Consider the following 23714-nt stretch of genomic DNA (forward strand, 5'->3'; position numbering starts at 1 on the left):
GATGCAAGCATGGCAGCTAAGGTTGGGGGCAGCTAAGAATTCTGGGCATGTAGACAGACACATATATTCCTGTGTTTTATTTTTATTAAGACATGTTCGCAGGAATTCTCTTGTGAACAAAAATTATTAAACTGAGCATTACATGGGACCCGAAAGCATGCTTACGAGTTCCTTATGAAATATATGCTTATCCACTCATCCTACGTACCATTACAAACCTAGGCCTGGTTTGAATGTCACTTTAAACTGGGTCTTGTCAGCCTAGCACCCACAGAAGCCTTCACTAGCCTCCCTGTGCGGAGGCCCCAGACCAACCTTATAGCTGGACTTTCCTTTTGCCAGTCGCGGTATCAGCTTAGCTGTATCATAGATATCGTTCATCAGGTTTTCCACCAGTTCGAAAAAACCTTCCTCTGCTCCCATTTCCAGCGATGGACGATACCTCAATTCATCTTTATATAGCTCCATGCGCACTTCAAACAAAGGGGCTACAGCAGCCTGAAATGGACCAGTGCATTCTTTATTACTTAGTCAGTCTTCACTCTTGCGTTCAAAGTACGGTTTACTACTGGTCTTTCAGTTCCCTGCGTTTATGACCACAACCACTAGCCCTTTTTTGTATACTAGAGGTACCTCGCAAGACAAATGCCTCGCGCAATGAAAAACTCGCAAGACGAAAGCGTTTTGCGATGTTTTTGGTGACTCGCAAGACGAAGCTTTCTATGGCCGTGCTTCGCAAGACGATTTTTTTTGGTGGTTGTTTTTTTTTTTGCCGCGGCAAACTGCGCTTCACAAGACAAAATTATCACAAGACGAAGCGACTTGCAGAATGAATTAATTTCGTCTTGTGAGGCACCACTGTACAATTACCATTCCCCATGGGTTTCCGGCTGACGGGGTTTCTTGCTGGTGTCGCGATTTATGGTGCTAGCTCTCCACTGCCCTCCGAGGTTCAGGAAAGCGAAAGCCAGGATTTATGAGGTAAAACTCCTGGCAATGCTCCCCAGTTGCAGTTACTTTCCTGGCTTCAGCATTGTTGTTTCTCATCTCTCACACTGAGCCGGGGGCTTTCCAAGGCTTCAGAAGCCAACCGCGAGCAACCCAAGGGGTATGGCTTTGGAGTAGACCCGGTTCCTTCAGGGCTACGTGAGCTAGCCATGTGGTGCAGACGGCACTGCAGTCTTCTTTGGATTCCCCATCCCTTTGTTCTAATGGTTTAATAAGCAACCTGGTTGATGATAAACAGGCATAGCCATGCAGGACCTTGCTATGGGTTTACTTGGCGGCTGCATTCAGGGCCAGGGAGGAATTTGCCCTGCACACGAATTGGGCCTGTCTGCAGTTTCCGCCTACCTCATAGCAATCACCACAACTTTTGGATAGATGAGGCACTGGGTTGGATACAGTGGTACCTCACAAGACGAATTCGTTTTTCGAAAAATTCATCTTGCGAATCGCGGTTTCCCATAGGAATGCATTGAAATTTAATTAATGAATTCCTATGGGCAAAAAAAGAAATTTCAATGCATTCCTATGGGAAACCACTATTCGCAAGACGAATTTTTCGCAAAACGAATTGACTCGCGGAACGAATTAAATTCGTCTTGTGAGGCACCACTGTACTTAAGTCAAGGAGAGCAGGGGTTGGGGGCCCCTCCATCCCGTGCCAATGGGTATCCCCTTAAGGGAGTCTGGAAGGGGTGTTTCCTATCCAGATTAAGGTTACCAGATGTCCCCGTTGTCCGGGGACAGTCCCCAGTTTTACAGCTTTCTGAGCATTCACATAGCAAACAATAAGTGTCCCCGGATTCATTGAAAAAGATCTGGTAGCCTTAGTCTAGATGCCCAGCTTGGGATCTGAAGGGCTTTACTGCAGGTGATCAGATGGGGCCCTAGGGTGCTCAACCCTAGGGGTTGACAGTGGTCACCCCCTAATATCCATCAACAAGCAGACAGGCTGGTTGATCTCAGAATACACACCCAATGCTACACCAAGGCTTGCTTACATCTGTAATCAGCAAAAGTTGTGGACTTATTTGACACCAGCATTCCTGTATAAGCAAGTAATATACAGGCATGCTCAGAAACCATGATGTCTCTGGATGGGAATGGAGTTTGTCTAAAATTTATACAAACTTCTCTTCCAATACCTTTTGCAAATTTCCTACCTTCCACCACCAAATCCTCAGTTAAAAATTAGAAATATACATATACAAGAATAAGCGGGTCTTAGTAAGAAAAAAATGCTTGCATGCACACACCCTGCTTAATTGATTCCTATTGCAAAACCTTAGTTCTTTTGCTCACAAAGCTTGAATTTATTTAGTTTTGAAATTAAGCAACCAGAAGGTGGTGATAAAGCTCCGGCATGTGATACTGATACCCACTGATAAATTGGTGCTTCAGGAAATACCCTCCCACCATGCAGAAAGCTCACCAACGTACATCAGCAGACATGTTGCTGAGCAGAAATTGCAGTGATTTGCGGATAAACTTAAAGTAGCCATCTAAAATCATGTCATCTATGAATTCCACATAATTAGACCACATTCTTGTTGTCTTGTCTGCCTTGAACAATTCTGCATTTTCCTGCAAACAGAAAAATCATTACTTGTGATACACATTGTAACAGATAGGTGAGATTCCTTCTCCTGATGACGTATGCTTTAATGCTGATAATAGCCTGATGTTGTCTCATAAAACATTTGGGTAACTCCCAGAATACACCAATAATGTCAGAACCACCACCAGATGGAATGTTGATCTGGAATTCACTTGAGAGAAGCCATCAAGATGTCAAGTACATGATCAGATATTATTATTCAGTGTTTCCTGTCATCATGAGTATGGACTTGCTCATACAGAATAGTATACCTAAAGAACTTTTGGGTGTACCCGGATGCAAGTCTGTTCTTGAATTGGGGCTGTTTGTGCGTGCACAGTTTTTCAGCATCAAAATTAAGTTGTCTTTATCAAAAGGCCAGTGTCCTTTTTTATATTCTGTTGGAAGCCGCCCAGAGTGGCTGGGTCAACCAAGTCAGATGAACGGGGTACAAGTAATAATTATTGTATTGTTATTATTTCCCCTTTTAATCTGGATTTTCGCTTACCACAGGAAATCTGACAAGTAAAAACAACCTGCTATACATCCAGTGTCACTAACGTTAGCACCTTTCTTTGGCCGAGTGGTTTGCTGTGCGGGCGTGCTGCTCTTTTGGTGGGTGGGCGGTCTCTTTACCCCTACACGTTTTCTCCTCACCTGAGCTTCACCTAACCATTTTGATTCTGGCAGCAGAGAGTGAGGGAGGAGTGACTGAGTGTTGGAGGGACCCGAAACAATAACAAAACCCACCCCCCAATGTGTTATTCCACCAACATCAGTTCACCAGTGTGGACAGCAAATGGCAGAATAGCAACAAATGACCATTGCTGAACAAGTGAAAATGTGTGACAATTAACATGCCAATCACACACACACACACACACACACACACTGAATGATCATTTGTGATATAAAGCCCCTGTCTGGGAACAACCTCTGTAAAAAAATATTTATCAGATATAAGCCCTACAAAGAACTGTCTGTTGTTCTAACTCACTCTTTCTCACCTCAACCATAGCCTGAATCTTTTGCCCGGCATCTCTGATTGCGCCATAGCGTTTGTGGATGTTTGTTTGTTTCCCATCCAGATCAAGGAGTGCTGTCTCCTTATTGTCTTTCCTTTCAAACAAAGGACTAGCTGACCATTCCTGTAAGAGGGAGAAGAACCAGATATATGGAACACGTCCTTTGACTGCAGCTTGAAAAAATAAGCCACCCGGATCAGGGCAAAACTTAAAATTTATAAAGAAGGGAAATCTTTTTTTCTCTTTTTTAAGTGCCTACTTGAATTCAGTAGTTGTCACATGCTACACACCTGCATAAGCTGCCCAACGTTCTCCACATTTAATTTCGTTTTCTGAATTCTTGTCTCTAAATCATATAAGACATTTCGCATCTCCTGAATATAGTCCATAACATCTGGTCAGGTTATTATGGTGGGGGGAAAGACATAGTAATTAGCAGCTGACTCCCAAGGCTTCCCTTTGCCTTTAGCATCCAACCTCAATAATAATAATAATAATAATAATAATAATAATAATAATAATAATAATAATTTTATTATTTATACACTACCCATCTGGCTGGCTTACAGCATATATAAAACATAGAAGAATATCAAACATTGAAAACTTCCTGTTACAGGGCTGCCTTCAGATGTCTTCTAAACTTTGTATAATTCTTTATCTCCTTGACATCTGAAGGGAGGGCATTCCACAGGGAGGGTGCCACTGCTGAGAAGGCCTTCGGCCTGGTTCCCTGTAACTTCACTTCTCGCAGTGAGGGAACCAGTGGAAGCCCCTCAGAGGAGAACATCAGTTGAACGATGGAGGTGGCCACCGGGCTTGCGTAGAAGAGACTTCCAGTGCCGCTCTGCCCTATTTCTGGTGCCCACACATGGGCAGAGCGGCTCCGGAAGTTGCTTCTACGCAACATCCGATGCCGCGCCGCTGCTGATCCCGCATTTTTCGGGAGACTTGGCAGCTCTGGTCTTTTAGGGCTTCAAAGGTCAGCACCAACACTTTGAATTGTGCTCGGAAACGTACTGGGAGCCTGTGAAGATCCTTTAGGACCGGTGTTAAATGGTCCCAGCGGCCACTCCCAGTCACTAGTCTTGCTGCCGCATTCTGGATTAGTTGTAGTTTCTGAGTCACCTTCAAAGATAGCCCTGCATAAAGCACATTGCAGTAGTCTAAGTGGGCAATAACCAGAGCACGCACCACTCTGGCGAGACAGTACACAGGCAGGTAGGGTCTCAGCCAACATACCAGATGGAGCTGGTAGACAGCTGCCCTGGACACATCTTTACCATCTCCCAAAAAATGGAATTGACACCAACAGCCTCCAATTCCACTGATTGTAACCAAACGGGGCAACAGATGAAGGCAGTAAAATTCCGAATGGGACCTCTTTGGATTACTGGTCCAAAGAACACAGTATGGGGAGAGGTGGGGTGCTGTCTGACCACATCTCTGCACTGTTTCTCCTCAGTAATATATAGCTGAAGTGGAAATGTGTGTCTGCCCCTTGCAAGTAGCAGCTATTGAAGAAGTGAAGCAGGAGGTGGTGATAAGTAAACCCAATCTTTTTCTTGAACTGCACTTTCCCAGGGAAACATTTATTTATTCACTTCTAAAATTTGTAGGCTGCCCTTCATCTCATCAAAGCAATCCCAGGGTGGTTTTCAACCTTATATAAAATACAACAAATACATCAAAAGCACACCAGCAATTACAATGATAAATTAATTAAACTAATTATTAACAACAGCATGAGAGTACTAGAAGCAATGGGCAATCTTACTAACGTGCACCAAATGTCTGTGGTTAATAAGATTTTTTTATTGTTGGCAGAATTCCAACAATAGCCTCTGCCATCTGTACTTCCAAGAAAAAGGGTATTCCACTGTATTTGGGGTGTGTGTGTGTTCTTCTCTCGCACTACCATACAGCAAGTCAGGAGAGCTCCCTGCCGCCTCAAATCACAAGGCCAAGGATGGATGCTATGGGGAAAGCTGCTTCAACTAAAAGCTGCGTGACAGGCCAGGAAAGACTTTAAATACTAACACCAAAACCTTAAATTGGGCCCTGTAGCTTAGAGGCAGCCAGTGCAAATCCTGAAAGCATTCTGCACTAGCTGCAACCTCTGGACCATCTTTGAGGACAGCCCAGTGTAGAGCACATTACAGTAGTCTAGCTGAGAGACTACAAGAATGTCAAGGATGCCCTGATCCAGGAACGGCACACTAGTCAAGAGCTGTTAACAGGCAGGCATCCCCCCCCCCCGAGGCAACTTGTACCTGATGTGGCACAGTGCTCGATCCAGCAGTGCCCCCAGACTACAAACCACTTCCTTCAAGGCGAGCAAGTAGAACAAGCCTACATCCAATTCCCAGATGCAGGAGTTGCCACCCAACAGTATCTGGAGGCTCAGAGATTCTCCAGTCCTCCTTTAAGAGGTACTAGTTGGTGCCCATTTTGTGTGAAGGCAGATGGGCTTCAACTTGCAAACTCTGGTGCCGAGCACTTCAATTGTTTGATCAATGCACAAAAAAAGGAAGGGCGGAGGGCTACAGTTCGTAACAAATAAATGACAAGAGTTTTGTACCTTCATTGCTCCAGTACAAGTTGGTCTCAGCTTTTCTCAGGCCAACATCGATTTCTTGCAGCTCCCCCCTGACCAGTGGAAGTTCTACTGCCAAAATTGTCTTCTTGATCTAAAAGCAAGCAGCTTATTGTAATGCACAGAGCTCATCTTGCTGAAGCTCGAGATCTCTCTTATCTCAACCACTTCCGGGGCCGGCACAAAGAATGGTCAGGCATCTGCCAAGAGCCCGCACCTCAGGAGAGGGCCCATTGATTACAGACCCCTAGATCTCTTCACCATTGCAAGTTGCTTGTTCACCAGATTCTCCCTCTGGCCCAGACTGTGGTGATGAGAGGGAAAGGCAGTAAGCAGGTGGTAGCAATGATGAGGATAAGCAGCAGCAGCTGTCAGTGATAAGGAAAGTGAGGAAGTTGACTCACCGAGGGAGTAGAACCCAAGCAGGGTATCTAAGCACAGGCCCTCCAAAACCTGGAATTGGCACTGACTCCATCCTAGACACTTAGAGAGGTCTGGACCCCTGACAAGGAGTTTCTGCTGGGATCAATGGCGGGGCATTAGGAATAGACTGAGCAGGAGATTCAGCAGCTGCAGGGCTGAATTGCTGAGCCGCAAAGGACACTAGTGGGTGATTTAGGCAAAGCAATAAACCAGCATAGCAAAAGAGAGAAAGTGACTTTCTGTACTGTCTTTGTTCTGCCTTATTCCTTTAAGTTTTGTAGAATGTTAACTGTACAGTGGTTTCCCATTGTGCTCAGACACCATTACTTGGCATGTGATGGATTAGAACAGGGACCATGAAGATCACTGGGTCATCTTGGTCCAGTTACTACCCTCAGCCTAATCAACTTCACAAGGTTGACACGAGGATTAAATAGGGGTTAGAGGGAATAATGTATTCTACCATGAGCTCCTTGCAGAAAAATGCAGACTACAAACCAAAGGAAAAAATACGCAGCTACTTCTTTATTCCATAGATAGATAGATAGATAGATAGATAGATAGATAGACAGACAGACAGACAGACAGACAGACAAATATACCTTGTTATACCAGCCAACTATGAGATCTAAGTTGTCCACAAACTTCCGAAACGTTTCATTCTGAGAAAAGAGGCTTCCAGCACTGTCCGGAATTTCCTTCTGCTGCTGAAAGTTCAGGTACTTGACTTCACGGAGAACAGCTACGAGCTACACAATAACATAGCAGGGAGAAATGAATGCCCTTCTATAAATGGAAACAACCACCACCACCCCCCGATCTAATGGCAGGGTCTTCCACTCTCTGGATGAAGACCGGGCACTTGGAAGAGAAAGGGAAGAGTGTGGGGCCACGGGAACTGCGGGTGGTTCCACTCCAGGCATTTACTGTGGAACTGCTACGCTTCGTTCACTTGCTTTTTACAGAACATCCACATGACGCCACCATTCCATCACTACCATCCTTTTTTAAAAAACAAAACAAAATAAAACCCGGGGTTCTCCTGTCTTTTCTCAGATTACAGAAAGAACAGAAGAGTGGTGCAATCTCCACAAGTGGATATGCCTTTAGTGTTCCTCTTCATGTCTTTTTAAAAGGGTGGGATTTTGACTAGCACCATTCAAGGAAAGTAGACTTATTGGGAAAGTGGAAACTATTCACGGTTCAGCATGCCTCCATTATAACATTTGGGGTGGGCACTATTTTATGACCTGGTTTTTTGAAATAAATGTTGAATTTATCAGTAAAGCAGGCTTTTTTTTTTTAAAAAAAAAGGAAGTACAGGAATGTAACACCATATAGCATCACCGTAGTAATGTAGCGTTATACCACTACAGCACTGTATCACTATAGCGCAATAATAAATTTTCTAACACAAAGCAGCCAGAAATCACATGCTAGCATGCTTTCCTCCTATCCACACACCTCTTTGCTGAAATTCACACTAATAAGATTAGTCTCCGGATCTCTATGGATCAGTGGCTGCTCTAGGTTGAACTGGCAGTCTCTGTCAACCCGGCCGATCCAATCTGCATAAATTTTCTCACGGTAACCTTGCAGCAAACGTATCATTTCATCATACTTCGCATATATCAGCTTGGCCTCAGAACTGAACATAACCCTGCAGAAAGGAGAAAGCTCAGTTTCAGATGGGCAGTGGAATTTAATTGACACTGCAAATAAAGCTGCCTTATAGCTTTTAATATTACTCCAGGAAATAGCTTGTGGGTAATGGAAGTTATAAACGATTTCCTACTTACGGATGATCAATGGCCCGCAAGTCTTTCCTTGGGAGCTGCAATCTTTCCTGGAGTTCCAAAGCCCACTTCAGTTGCCCGGCAACAGGGGGCATATTTTTACTAAGGGGAGGCACACCATCACCTGCTGTAGTGGCAGCTATTTGGGCATCATATAAAATCTTTGCATTGTCCAGCTCAACATTGAACATCTCCAGAAGGGTTGCATAGTGCGGTGCTACGTCTGCCTTTATTATTGGTCGCTCCAACAGGGATGCAAACATATGGATTTGCTAGAGAACAAAAATCACAAAGAAGGCCCCAATTTTTAAAAAATGATATGTTCTCTGAGCTTTCATTTGTAAATCCATTCTGAATTATGCTAGGCAAGTGGACCTGCAATAACATTTTGCAGTAAGAACTGCAGACATGTTCCTGTTTAGGGTTCTAGCCAGACAACCACACTCTCCTCCAAAATGTTTTATTCCATTCCCCTCCCTAGGTTTTCTGGTTTTCTTTTCCATCTGACACTCAACATGCCATGGGCTACTGAGTATACTCAGTCCGCCTAGTGCCTTTTTCTTTTCTGCGGATGTTTGATTTTGTAAACCTTGGGGTTCCCCCCAAGACATGCTAAGAGCTTTCCGAGTGGCTCTATCCCAGGCATCCCCAATCTTGGCCCTCCAGATGTTTTGGGACTACAACTCCCATCATCCCTAGCTAACAGGACCAGTGGTCAGGGATGATGGGAATTGAAGTCCCAAAACATCTGGAGGGCCAAGTTTGGGGATGCCTGTTCTATCCTGTTGACACCCATCACCCAAAATTGCTATTAGAAGGAGTGATCCACATTGACTCACATCCCAGTTCTAGTAAAAGCAACTTTAAAGGTAAAGGTAAAGGGACCCCTGACCATTAGGTCCAGTCGTGACCGACTCTGGGGTTGCGCGCTCATCTCGCATTATTGGCCGAGGGAGCCGGCGTATAGCTTCCAGGTCATGTGACCAGCATGATAAAGCCACTTTGGCGAACCAGAGCAGCACACGGAAACACCGTTTACTTTCCTGCTGTAGCGGTTCCTATTTATCTACTTGCATTTTGACGTCCTTTCGAACTGCTAGGCTGGCAGGAGCTGGGACCGAGCAACGGGAGCTCACCCCGTCACGGGGATTCGAACCCACAGCACCACCTGGGTCCCTCTAAAGCAACTTTAAGCCAAATCAAATAGATGACATCAGCTTCTGTTCTCCCTGGTGAGCTCTACCACAACCTTTACCTGTTATAGCAATTAATTTAGTATCCGCAAATGGCCACAATCACTCTGTTGCACTGGTGACTGACTGCCTTTGTATGCACTGCTGTCTGGACTGCAGACTAAGCTTGATATACTTATTAATTGGGATAATGGTAAACCATTATTACCCTTTTTATAGTCATATGATTACATGATTCCTAGTGTCCATTTATCAATTTAACAGGCCATCTACTGGCGTCTAAACAAAATCAATAAATCATAATGAAAGCAGACATTATACACAATTCATTAAATACAATGATTAAAAAGAGTAGAAAATGAGGGGAGTACTCAGAAAGTGGCAGTGAAAGCTTTTGTAGTTGTTTAAATGCATTCATGTTAGTTCACCTACGCTCAGAGATCTCCACTGTTTGCCAGCTTGCTACTGGGCCAGTTTCAAGAAGTTACTATCGGAATATTGGGACCAGCTTACCTACAAGATTGCCTTGCCTCACATGTGCCTACTTGACCACTTTGATCAGCAGAATTGGCACTATTAGAGGTGCCATATAATACCTGTTCTGCATTTGTAAGAACTCAATTGTTTAGTGTGACAGGCAGCAGCACCTGCCCTTTGGAACTCCCTGCCTTTTGAGATCAAGCAGATCCCATTAACAGTTAGCCGTGGGACAGAAGACTGAACAGGCAAAAATGGTCACCAGCTTACCATCTTCCTTGCTATGGTGAGATGTAGTCTGTTCCTACTTAAATCATTGTCATCATTTCTAAATCTGCATCTATACATATACATGAGTGTGTGCAAACTTGGTACAAAGCTGTATTCTCTTTTTTCCTTTCATTTGGTGATTCAAATGGCTCAGATCTGAAAAAGGAAAGTATTTTCTTCCTTGCATGGGATGGACGTTCCATGGCAGCTAGGGATAAAACTGGCTTCTTTACCTGCAGGAGCATAAATTACTGCTTGTTCCACTGCAGATAAAGCTATCTAGGTTTAGGTTAAACACAGGAATGTATGTACCTTGACAGCAGATTCAAAACTGGAGCAGTCAACAAATCCTTGATAGAAAATGGTGGACAGCCGTCGATCCAAATCCTGAATTTTTATCTGGAAGTCTGCAAAGTCTTCATCAAATTGCTTTTGATTATAATAATAACAGTCAACAACAACAAAAAATGAGTTAGAACAATCATGTACCATATATGTTGACTTTTAAAAGTTAATTAAACCAAAGTAGACAATAAGCTAGGCCAACTATCTTGAAAAGAATACATTTGTTGCTATAGTAATTAGGGCATATCAGGATTTTGTCCCTTACAGTAAGCAAATAATTTATGCCATCTACATATGAATAAATTTCCCATATTGAAATTACTAACCTCATCTGCTGGATCTAAAGGATCATATTTGCACTCAACAAAGACCTTAACATATTCAAGAACCTCCTCATAAATTTGAACCACCAGCTTCCCTAAGATATTGCCTCTCACACCTCCCAATTCAATTTTCTCCAGTTTGAGAAATTCAATTGAAGTCATGTACAGTTCCTAAAAAAAAATACACGAATGAACAACAGTTATCTACTGCCTCCTTCTTTTGAATAAATTTTAAATGGCTTGGTTTTGCTGCTTATCAGCTCTCTTTACATTCCTTAAACAGGAAACACAAGTGGCTTCAACAGCGATTATTTTAAAAAATAAAAAGAGTCACTAAAATTTACTTTGTCCAATGTTATCACTTTTAAATATACAGTTTTCTGAAAACAAAAATATGGCCTGGGATTTTAAATATGATTTCACACACACATTTTGGGGGGTCTGGGCAACTATTAGCTATGGTTATTTCTTATTTTAGATAGTTTAATTCTCACCTCTATTGTCTTCAGTCTGTGAAAAAATGAATTCATTCTAGTGAAAGCTAGCGTAGAAGGGAACTCCCAGTACTGGGGTTCTTTGTTCTGCAAACAGAAATAAGAGTGTGTGACCAGCTCTATAAAGGCAGCGGCTGCCTTTAGCTGCAACTCCAAGGCCTCATTTGCACTATATTTTTTTTTAATTGGTATCATACAGTAGTATTATCTGTCTAAGGATGTGTAGGTCAGGGAAGCTGAATGAGAAATACTTTTGTGAAAGGAACAACAGATCTCCCCCCCCCCTTAAGTTACTTTCTCCACTCTACTTTCAACCCTGCTTCCTGCTTAGGCCCAACCTCCTAAACAAGATATGGGAGGTGCCCTTAAAGGTATATTCACGTACAACTTGAAACTGCCATGCTTCCCCCCACCCCACAGGATCCTGGGAACTGTAGTTTATTAAGGATGTTGAGCATTGTTAGCAGGTTGCTATTCCCTTCACTGAGCTACAGTTCCCAGTGTTCCCTGGGAAAAGGGAGTGACTGTTAAAGCAGTCTGAAAATTGTAGCGCTGTGCAATGGAAGAAACAGTAGCCGTGGCCCTCAAAAGACTCTTTTGTCCCTGGGACTGCAAGGGGTGGGAGGAACCCCTAAGGGACTTGCTCAAAGCTCGTTGCAAATTGCTGATCATCAGTTCCCCAGATGCAAAGGGGACGGGAACGTCTTGTGTGCTGTTTACATGGAGTTCTGTGGCCTTTTTGCTCTGTTTGTAACCAAACAAACATCCCTTCCAGTCATAACGTTGCACATGAGCTAACAGAAAAAAACAAGCAATGCACAGACCCACACCATGATTTCTGGTGCTTAGTTTGTGCAGAGATCTGGAAATCTGAGACTAGCACAAAGATGCCCCCTTGATAATGGGAAAACTAAGCCCAAACTTATCGTAAATTGTGGGTGGGCCCTCGGTGACCAGCCAACCTGAAGTTGAGGGGAAATTGCTTCCTACAGTAATATAAATTTTTCTGCAAGTAAAATTCTGAAATTGAACAACTGCATCTAGAAGCAGCCCTGACCAGGTAGAGCTGTTTAAAATATGGTAGTTTTCCACAAGAAAGAATGGGAAAAACTTATAATTTATTTAGGAGACCACTGTAAGGAGATGAAAACATTAGCAGGATTTTAATCTCACTTGGAATGTAACGAATATGATGGACAATATGGATAGATATAAAATATAGATTATGAAATAATACGCAGTTGAAAACGTTGACAATAAGACCCATGGAGGGGATGGGGGGAAGTCTCAAGATTCAGAGAAATCTCTTTATATGTATATGTATGTAGTTTTGTTATAAATTTATATCTGTAAAATAAAATAAAAACATTTTTTAAAAAAGTTTTCCACATTACTAAATGGAATAACTTCTACGGAATGTGCTGCACTGTGACGTTCTGAGTAATGCTTTCTCTGAGAACCAAAGTCCACTGGTATCAGTAACCCACCTTAAAAAACTTGGGCATCATATCTGTGCAGCAAACGTCGTAACTCTTGTAGAGTTTCTCTATCACAGAGATAGCCAGCTTGATCCCTCCTAGCACCTCTTCAATTTCACCTTGTAAGCCTTTGAGCACTTCCTCAGGACTCAGAAAATTACGTGTCTAAATAGAAAACAGTGTAGTCAAAGATGACCTTTAGGTGCACAGGGAACATTAAAGCAAACTGGAAGTGGAGCCCTGCAACAGTTTGGCAGTGCAAGGCAGTGCATTGATGAATCAGCCCCTTCGGGCAGTTGTATATTGCTCATGATTTATCAACACAAAGCGTGCTCGTTACAGCAGGAAATAACGGCTTTCATTGATGCTGTGATTTAGGCTCCTCCACTGCCTCCTTATGCACATGCAAAGTGATAGGTCAAACCGCCTACAAATCTCATCTAAATGTGAGGACAAGCAGTGGTTGGGACTCTGTGACAACAGTACCCTTGGCCACCTATACTCCTGACTTTCCACAGCACACCTAAGCATATGTGTCATTCACTTTTCCTTTGACTGTTGAAACACAAATGTGGGCAATCCTGAGCTCACAACTGGAATTGACCAACTTCCTACTTGTTTCAGTGGATCAGGTATGAACCACAAGATAGAAGCAAGAAGGGCAAGTCCTCCCAGTGCAACAATTTCTGCTGAAATTTTGCACTAGGTTTTTGCTCTCAACCAAACCTGCCCAGGCCCTGTTTCATTTTCTCTCCCCCTCCCGCCCCCACCTTCCAGTTAACCAATTTCAGCATCTGCAAAATCAATTTGGCTGAAACTATATTTAATGGGTGCAGTCATCAAAACAAAAACCAAATGAAAATTAGAAGAAACAAAGAGAAGAATATGGGAAAGGGGGCGGGAATCCCCCCCCCCAATAAAGAACTTTATTTTCACAGAACAGTACCAATTCAATGAAGAGGTTACAGATCTCCTGCAATATGACAATGATCCGAGATGGAATGTTGTAGTATTCAGAATTGGCCCAGATTAAGCATACAGTGTACATGACACTGCTGATGAATGGAGGAAGCTGTTAAAAAAGAGAAAGGAAAGGTTTCAAGCAACTATATTCCACACATTTATTTTTAACTTGAACTGTATGCAAATGGCCTCTAAAAATTCTCCACCCTATTTTTGGACGGACAAATTTACTGAATTTCTCCAAAGGGAGGTGAAATTCTTCAACAATAAGTGACGCACTTGCATCACTTATTTACCCCAAGGAAAGGCTGAGACTCAACCCACGAGGCAGAGTGCATGCCTGAAACCCAGGAATTCCTGCAGGGATGTGGATTCCTGTGAGTAGCTGGGCATTCTTCATCTCTGTTTAAAATATTGGTGGGTAGGTGGGGAACTTGTAGGAACACCACAACTCCCATGGAACTCTAGTTACCAATCTCAGACTTCTGAACGTTGGCTCTTGTTTCTGGACCAAACTTATTGCTGCTACTTCTTGTAAGAGCACTTGGACTCGATTCTGCACTTTCCTAGCTACTAAGGACTGCTTAGACTACCCCGAGTGACTGCATTATTAAATGTTAGTTTATTATCTTCTTTACTTGCAATTAAGTACAACCCTGATTGGTTGGGTGGAAGCCAGGACATAAGCTCCCATTTCCTCTTCACGGAGGTGTTTGTAGACCATTGAAAAAAAGCCTTTTTTGAACTTTTTGGATAACAATGGACTTCTTGGAGAACATTCACCATAGTGCTACATAGAATATAACCCTCAGTAAAGTATCGTGGAAGACAGACAAAATGTATACACCAAGCCTGCCCAAACTGCTGCCCTCCAGATATTTTTATAAACCATTGTAGCAGTAAAAATGGCTAGCAATTCATTTTTAAGAGGGTCTTAGCAGTGATGCATAAGCAAGGTGGCCTATTTTAATTCTCAAATGTTATTCCCCCCCATTAATATATATACCTGATGATATTCAGCTTGTTCCACTTCTTCCAATGCAACTTTCAGTGGCTGCAAGTACAAGTTAATATCATCAGCTTCCTTCAGTCCTGTATAAAACAAAAGTGACAAGAGCAGGTAAATTAAGGAGGGCCTTGAAAGCTATTTGTTACATATGACCCAAAATAACTTGCTGGCGGTAATTTAAGAAAGGAGGTGATACCTGCAGAGACGTCCTTGAAAACATTCCTGAGTGCTGGCCAGTAACAGCTCTTTGCCCTCTCCAAAATATCAGCAATCTTTTTCACCTGAGGGGCATACAGCTGGGACAAACAAAAACACAAAAAACCCCAACTTTAGCAACTTGTTTTCACGACCGTATAGTGATTTGCAGCCAGGTCTCACGAAGTACCCATAAACTCCCACCTACCTGTTCATTTATGCACTGCAGGTTAACCTGCCGACTGTACCAGAAATCAAATTCCACTTTGGGTAATGGGTTCAAGCCATCCAGAAGAGGCTGTGCCGAGTCTTTGCTCAGGATATCTCGTATCTGATGAGACCAGTCAATGATGATGGTTTCAATGGAGTGTAACAGTGTACTGTCCACAGCTCTAGGAAGACTGAAAGAACCCACAAAGGACAGTATGGTGAAAACAGTTTTAACTTCTGAGCAACTTGCATAACGGTTATTAACCTCTTTGGGGGGGTCACAGGCCCCTTTGAAAATCTGAGGAAACCTATGGGATCCCTTCCAATCACACAAACACATACGGAATTTCACATTACCATTTATTTTATTGTTTTGGGGTTTTTTGCACTTGGTTCACAGACCCCTTGCAAGTGGACCTCCTAGGTGCCATGGGCCACAAGTTAAGAACCTCTGAACTAAAAGTTAATAAAGGGAGCTCCATTCAATTACTAGCCAGCCCGGCTATAATATAAAACTCAGTATAATTGTTCCAGGATCTCTTTAGCTGCAGGAGCACTGCCTATGATCCTTGCATTCCCTCCTGGGTGCCTGTGCCTTTACAACCAGGAACCTTTCTATTTCCCTTTGTTTGGGCCATCACCCTTCCTTGGTTGTGGGCATCTCTGAGGATCACAGCATGGAGGCATGCCAAATACATACATGCAAGCAATTGCCCCCTTAGTGATGAGAGTAGCCTTTAAAAAAAATTAAATAAATGAAAATAATGGGTTCTGCATATGCTGCACATACACTATGTACAAGACAACAAGAAGTATAGACATTGGCAGACATTATTCTAGGGAACCCACGTGTCAAACATATCCACTGAACTCTCCAAGGTATCTATGAGGTCTGGCAAAGGAAGCAGTGTTTTCCCTTTGATCTTTCCTCCCATCACAAACATCTCATTCTTCAGTCTGTGGGCTGCTCGTATAACATCATCAGCTACCACTTGAGGCCATCCAGCAAGGTTTTCGTGCTTCATAAATAAGGAATAGACCACCTAGAGGGAAATAATTGCTCTGTTTCAAACATTACTGATCTCAACACTGTATCGAATTAGTTTTAATAAAATCTAAAACTTATCTGCAAAGGTCCAGCCTGTTTTTTTTTTTAAAAAAAAACATCCCAGTGGCTGGAACTTCTTTTTGGACAGGTTGGTCCTATGATTCTGCCAGCCACCACACCACCGCAATGCCATCATAATAACATCAGTATTACATTACACTGGTGCAATGGCAATGCCCCACTTCAATGTATTTCCTTTCAGGAACTTAGCAGTGAGCCTAACCCTGCCCAGCTGGAATAACTTGAGGACAGAATTGCATTGTTATGCTTTGTCAGGCAGCCCAGCATGCAGAAGCTGTGAAAAAGGCAAATCCAACGCTAGGGATATTTAGGAAAGGGATCCAAAACAAAACTGCCAATATTGCAATGCCTTTCTACAAATCTGTGGTGTGACCACATTTGGAATACTGGGTTAAGCTATGTTTGTCACATCTCAACGGCGAGATTGTTGAGCTAACAAAAGTGCTGAAAAGGGCAACAAACGCCGTACCTGTGTGCCCTCCCTTTTAAAGTTTTTGTTGAGTTGGCTGCTTTGTAAATATCAAGTATTACAAAGGTGGGCAAACCCTCACCGCCACAGTCCCAAAACATTGCAGTGCTCAAACATGCTCAGGAATCACTCTTTGATAGTAGGTTGTGGCAAGTCTGAGACCACGAGAAGCTGGTGGCAGGGCTAACCTGGAGGCAGTGACCACGTTAGTGCTGTTTGCTGCAGTTCTTCTGTGTTTGTGTCTTTGTCTTGCATCATCATATCTTCCTGTGCTGCTCTTTGGGTTACTCACATTCAGTTCCCTGAGTCTCCAGTAAAAGCAATCCCAGGCAGCAGGTGATGTGATGTCTGCCTGGACAGCTGCTGCCAGTCAGAACAGACATTGTTGTGGCTAGGTGGGAAATAGTTCTTAGCTGGTGTAAGACAGCTTCCTATATAGCTTAACATGTAGAAGAGAAGGAGAAGAGTTTGGATATGATATCCCGCTTTATCACTACCCTAAGGAGTCTCAAAGCGGCTAACAATATCCTTTTCCCTTCCTCCCCCACAACAAACACTCTGTGACGTGGGTGGGGCTGAGAGACTTCAGAGAAGTGTGACTAGCCCAAGGTCACCCAGCAGCTGCATGTGGAGGAGCAGGGAATTGAACCCGATTCACCAGATTGTGAGTCCACTGCTCTTAACCACTACACCCCACTGGCTCTCAAAGAAAAGCAAGGGGTTGGGTTTGAGCATTTACAAAGAGGATAATAAACTTGCCAGTGACTATGTTAATCATGTCATCTGTCCCAAAGCGCTGGAAAATATTAGCGCCTCTGGATCCTGAGTAACACTCTGCCACACCAACAAGAAGCAGAACCATAATTAGAGAGACAAAATATAAAAAAATCCTTCCAGTAGCACCTTAGAGACCAACTGAGTTTGTTATTGGTATGAGCTTTCGTGTGGGAAGGAATTTTTTTATTTTGTTTTGACTACGGCAGACCAACACGGCTACCTACCTGTAACATAATTAGAGAGAACATTAGGGATTTTGTGCAGACTGAACCAGTTGTTCAGACAAGTCCAGGAAAGACTCTGGCACAGACATACCCTAAATGTTTTTTTTTAATGCACACTTTGAATATGGTGAATTTAATCATCAACCAGTATAGCCAGGGTAATGTGGCAATGCAACTTTTACACTCGGGGCATTTCCTAATGATCAGGAGCTGGTAGGCTTTATTTATTTATTACACTTCAAGCCTGCTGTTCCTCGAAGAAGCATCAGGGAAGGAATTCTACCCTCACAACAACTGTGTGAGGTAAATGTTTAAAATTTACATTATTGGAGTTGTAGGTGATATGATAGGCTTAAGGAGAGGGATCTCTCACTTCCAGACCCAAAGCCTGATTGGCTTTGTCCAACATTGGAAAAGGGTAGATCCATCAAATTACAGCAGTTTCTTCTGCAACTTCATGAAATATTGAGAATCCCGTTGGAACCCAAATAAGGAGCTGTATTAACTATACATCCCATTCCTTGCCTCGTGTCATTGTGTGGTTCTCTTATGACAGCGCTCTCATATGTTTGTTTATAAAGAGATATCATTCAGTGAACCGCTAAGAGAAACTGGGTGCCCACCTCTTCCATGACAGCCATCATCTGCTCTACAGGGGAGGGGCTGAGATCTCCAACGAGGAGTAAATCCAGAAAGTTCTCTTTGTTGACATTTTCACGCCTCTTTTTCACAAAATACACTCCTTTATTCTTCAGCGTTGCTGGGAAGCCAAGACAAGGAACTAGTTGTCCAGTGGGATTGAGGGTGATCACCAGTGCTGGCACATCATGCTTCTCATAGAACTCATTGAGCATGGAGTGGACTTCCTCACTGGTTGAAAACTTGGCCCATTTGTCAGGCTTAACATGGAGAAAGAGAGTGCAGTAATTCTCTATGAAGTCCAGTCGTTTGTCAGTCGCCATCTTGATTCCTCAGTTGCAAAGAACTTGAAAGGGGAAAAAACTGACCAAGTAACCAACTGGAAAATCTTTCTTTCCTGTCTTGAGAAGAAAACAATCCTTGTCAACACGTTTCAGAATACCTATCCAACCTGCTGGGAACCATACTATGTTTTTTTAGCTTCCCCATACATTACATATCTGCACTATGGAATTCATTGCAACTGAATGGGGGCAGGGAAAGAGTATTTGGGTTTTATTGCCGGTGACAGCTTATTTCAAATTATAGGGCATGTAAAAGCTCTTTGCATCTGATGCACGTGTGTATAATCAACAAAGGTCAGGCAGGAGCTGGATCATAGCCGTAGCCCTCATCATCTAATGCCCCTCACATTGTGATCCAAATCTCAATATATTTGAATATGGGGAGCCAGTAGGCATGGCCCCACCCGCTGCCTGTCCATGTGTTGATTATAAAGAGATATTTTGCATGTACAGAGCTAAAGTCTTCATCCTAAATGACCATAGCATTGCCATGCATGTGATGGGAAACATGATTTTAACATTGCTTCTGTTCTTTGGGGTTCTTAAAATTACAAATAGCAGCCAGAGGCAATCCCCCCCCAAATCCTGATAAGAACCACACATGGAAGAGGGGGCTACTTTTCTCCTGTGCTGTTGCCCCATTTAAACCCTGCCCCTAAAGCTGATATCCAGTTGGGAGAGAAGGTTCCATTGGTGCCAGTGGAACTTCCCTTCCGTGCCAAATACCGTAGTAGATTTTTGGGGGTGAGGGAGGGCTCATTGAGACCACAGTGCAGAGGGAAAGGGTTAAATTTCCCTTCCTTGAACACTGCAGTCCTGACCCTGATCACCCACCCCTTTGCAAATACTGTTTGTCATTAAAATGCTCACACGTACACACAATATTCAATCACATACTACGTAAATGTCATATATTGTTTAGCTTTCGGCAGGTGCAGAGTCTGTACACTTGCCAGTTTGTTAGTGATGTAGGCTAGATCATATTTTGGAGCACTGCAAGAAAGGAAGACAATATGCTGACAGGTAGAGATGGTAGATAGGATAGTGTTGGAGATTCTTTCTAAAAAGTCCACATCAGAGGAAAATGTAGAGTGAGAGCTTGCACTTAACTTTTTTGCCCAACTGTTTCAATCACAAGTCTACAGTTAAAAGCTCTGTGACCAAATACCCCCCCCCTTTTCTTTTTGCTCTGGAAAAGTCCTCTCTTTATCGCTCAAGCAGAGTAAATGTCAATTGAGGTTTTCTGTGGGTTGCCATTTGCTCCAATTGAGTTTTAAGGAGTGGGTTTTCACTAGGAAAGGTCCAAAGAAAAAGAAAAGGCTCATTTCCTGGTCTAGCACCCAAGTAGCTAGTTAGGCACTGCCAAGGGCTTGGGCATTTTTAAACCTCCCCTTTGAACCTTAGACCCGCTCTTCCCCCACTGTATCACAGCCTGATTTTAAAACTCCTTTACAGTTTAAGATATGTACACATAATATCTTTTCCCTGCAGGTGGCAAGGCAGCTGCAGGAGGGGATTTTTTTACTGGGAAAGTGGCCTGCAAGAAACAGTTAAGCTCCTGTTTGTTTGAAGCTATAGTTTTGAGTTCCTCCCTTGTAACTTTATAAATCATTCAATGTGTCTACACTAATAGAAGTTATTAATATTGCAGTTGTTGTATAAGGGATTATTATTATGACCGGACTGTAACTGAAATTAGTAAGATTCTGGAACACAGAAAAAAAGGAAAATCATCAAACTATCAAATCTAGCATGCGGTGGGGAGGCACTTTATCTATAATAATAATAATAATAATAATAATAATAATAATAATAATAATATATTTATACCCAGCCACTCTGGGCGGCTTACAACAGAAAAATGAAATAAAATAATCTACTAAACATTAAAAGCCTCCCTAAACAGGGCTGCCTTCAGATGTCTTCTAAAAATCTGGTAGCTGTTTATTTCTTTGCCATCTGATGGGAGGGCATTCCACAGGGTGGGCGCCACCACCGAGAAGGCCCTCTGCCTGGTTCCCTGCAACTTGGCTTCTCGCAACGAGAATATAAAAATAATTTGGTATTTGAACAATTTGTATTAATAATTGCATTATAAATTGGTATTGTTAAAAGGAGGCTATTATTGGACTATAATGGAAAACAAATAAAAAATTATTGTTAAAAATAAAAGATTCTACAACCTTTTCTCTGACCAAAGTGTATGCTTTGACCAAACAGGTTTGGTGGCATCCAACTGAAAGTCACTCAACTGTCGAGGAACAATGGCTCCCACAAGATTCTTGTGACATCAGCCCTCAACTGCCACACACTGGTAGAACCTGCTTCCATGTACCTCATGTAAATCTTACTGAAGGTGTCAAAATAGAAAGCTTGGATGACTACCTCATTGTGTTGCATTTTATACTCACCAAGGCACATCAGGTTTCAGTCATCATGAGATGAATACAATCCCTCTGATCCTCACATTAATGTTGTTGCAAAGCAGCAGCGAATCTCCAACTGTCCGTCTCTTGCTCGTGTTAGTTTTAAAACACCGTCTTAGGGTGCTATGCCACCTTATCCCTCACATTTGTTAAATGTGTCTTAAAAGTAATTCTCCCACAAACTGGTACAGTATAACATCATTCACAAATAAAGTGCTACATAGGTTGGATAAAGAAATAAAGTGTTGCTTAGCTTGAACTGAAATGTTTCGATGCATTTTTTATAAAATAAGTGTCAGCATCAGGCTATGTGGAGACCTGCTTGCGAGTATGCCAGTGTTTCCCAACCAGTGTGCCTCCAGATGTTTTAGGACTACAACTCCCATCATCCCTAGCTAGCAAGACCAGTGGTCAGGAATGATGGGAGTTGTAGTCCCAAAACATCTGGAGGCACACTGGTTGGGAAACACTGGAGTATGCATAGCAGATACAGAGTTGCTCACTTCCTGCCTTTCCATATCTACAGGTGCCTCAGTTTAGCTAAGATTAGGGCTGGCCCTGCTCATCCCACACTGGTGCAAATCTTCAGCCCTACGAAGCCACAGTGAGCAAGCCAGCCAAACTCACACACTATTCTCCCTTTCAGAAAAAATTCTGCTATATGCTGTTATTATTTAAATGGCCCATGGTTACTAAGTTTCCTGAGAAGAGGTGTGTAGTCATCTTAATAATATTAAAAATTAAAGATGGAGAGGGGATTTAACGTCACACTCTTTTACTTGTTCTGTCTGCAGAGGCTTGCCAGATGGAACAAGTATGTTTTCACCTCAGAGGTTAACATCATCCCAGATACTTTTCCATGTGCAGATTGCAAGGGAGAGGAGCATCCAGCTCTTGCTGCTGTAATCACCCCTGAGCCAGAGGGGGCATGAGAGGCACTCAGAAAAGCAGGCAGTAGAAGCGGTGGACATAAAAATGCTTAAAACAAGCTAGGTGATGGATTGAGCAAATGTGGGGGTGTGGGATTGGTGAGGATGTAAAGGAAGTCTCAGCACAGTGAGGCAAAGTGTTTGTAGAGAGCATGCTGGCAGGACAGAAGAAAGAATGGTGTGGTAATATAAAATATAAAAAAGCAACAAAGCAATGGAAACAAAGTTATCCGTAGTACTGGACAAAATATAACCCCCAGATTTTAGGATCATGAGAAAAATTCTATCTGTCTGTCTATTTATTGACGTGTGGATCCAGAATTGGCCTCCACAGTCACTTACGGACCCATTGTTAAAACCGTGTTTATGGAAGACAATCTTACTCGGCTACGAGTGGTCGCCGAAGAAGAAGAAGAAGATCTATCTATCTATATCCATCTATATCTATCTATCTATCTATCTATCTATCTATCTAATCTATCTATCTATCTATCTATCTATCTTGCCTAAAATGCTGCACTGTTTAAATGTGAATTCTGAATGAGTCCCCCTTCATGCAACCCTTTTGTTCATCCAGGTCACCATTCAAATCTCCACATTTGATAAAGATAACATGATTTTTGCCAGGTAGGTATTCTTACAGGTTGTTAAAAAACAACAACACGCAACTTGGTGCCATTTCATTGTGTTTTGAAGTTGTATGTCAATCAAAGGAGAAAAATCTGAAGTAAGTGGACCCCCTCAGTTATGCAGTTATAAGGTTGGGACAGGGAAGGGCAAGGCTTCCAAAAATGTGGAATAATGTGTGGGAGAGGGAAGTGCATTGTCCAGGGGGTTGCCATGGGAGAGTGGCAGGGAGGGTGATGAGGGGTAAATGGTGGGTGAGGGGTTTCCAGGGGTGGGTATGTGTGGTGGGAGAGTGAGTAATGTGAGCAGGGGTGGCAGCTCCTAGATCATATATACAATCTTAACACCAATGCATTTTGTCATTTTCTTACATATAGTGAATATATAGTGAATAAAGCTGGGAAGATTTGGGGAAATCAGGAAGCTGAAATCCTAGAATCTTGGGTATTGTGACAGTTTGTTCTGTGGTCTTGTCTTGTCTTGGGTGGTGCCAAAAAAGATTTTGTGTGTGTGTGTGTGTGTGTGTGTGTGGTGGGGGAAGGTTTGTTAGGAAGCAATTCTAAGAAACATAGGGCAGCCAATGGTATAATCACCTTACGGTAACGCCAAATTGCCTTACTAACAACTGAACAAGAATGCCGTTCAGGAAACAACATTTAATGAAGTTACTTTACGCCCAGCACCTATCATCATTTCAGATTAGAGCTAATTAAACAATTAAACAAACAAAACAAAACAAAACTACAGGAGC

At 42.7% G+C, this 23714-nt stretch overlaps 1 protein-coding gene across 1 annotated transcript in view; it reads right to left on the reverse strand.

Annotated features, from left to right (window-relative positions):
• The window catches only part of DNAH17 (dynein axonemal heavy chain 17), a 98476-nt gene extending 79516 nt beyond the window's left edge, over positions 1-18960 (reverse strand). The window contains exons 1-16 of the mRNA XM_060271057.1: positions 18622-18960; positions 16249-16442; positions 15398-15590; positions 15191-15290; positions 14992-15077; positions 13969-14094; positions 13032-13187; positions 10695-10811; positions 8446-8714; positions 8111-8306; positions 7249-7395; positions 6209-6317; positions 3918-4021; positions 3610-3750; positions 2446-2589; positions 316-498 (exon numbers count right to left, since the gene is read on the reverse strand). Coding sequence (XP_060127040.1) covers positions 316-498; positions 2446-2589; positions 3610-3750; positions 3918-4021; positions 6209-6317; positions 7249-7395; positions 8111-8306; positions 8446-8714; positions 10695-10811; positions 13032-13187; positions 13969-14094; positions 14992-15077; positions 15191-15290; positions 15398-15590; positions 16249-16442; positions 18622-18960 — 2604 coding nt within the window. The remainder of the gene's footprint in view (positions 1-315; positions 499-2445; positions 2590-3609; positions 3751-3917; positions 4022-6208; positions 6318-7248; positions 7396-8110; positions 8307-8445; positions 8715-10694; positions 10812-13031; positions 13188-13968; positions 14095-14991; positions 15078-15190; positions 15291-15397; positions 15591-16248; positions 16443-18621) is intronic.
• Positions 18961-23714: the final 4754 nt, after the last annotated feature.

This window comes from Zootoca vivipara, chromosome 2 (genome assembly GCF_963506605.1).
Source record: "Zootoca vivipara chromosome 2, rZooViv1.1, whole genome shotgun sequence".
NCBI classification, from domain to species: domain Eukaryota; kingdom Metazoa; phylum Chordata; class Lepidosauria; order Squamata; family Lacertidae; genus Zootoca; species Zootoca vivipara.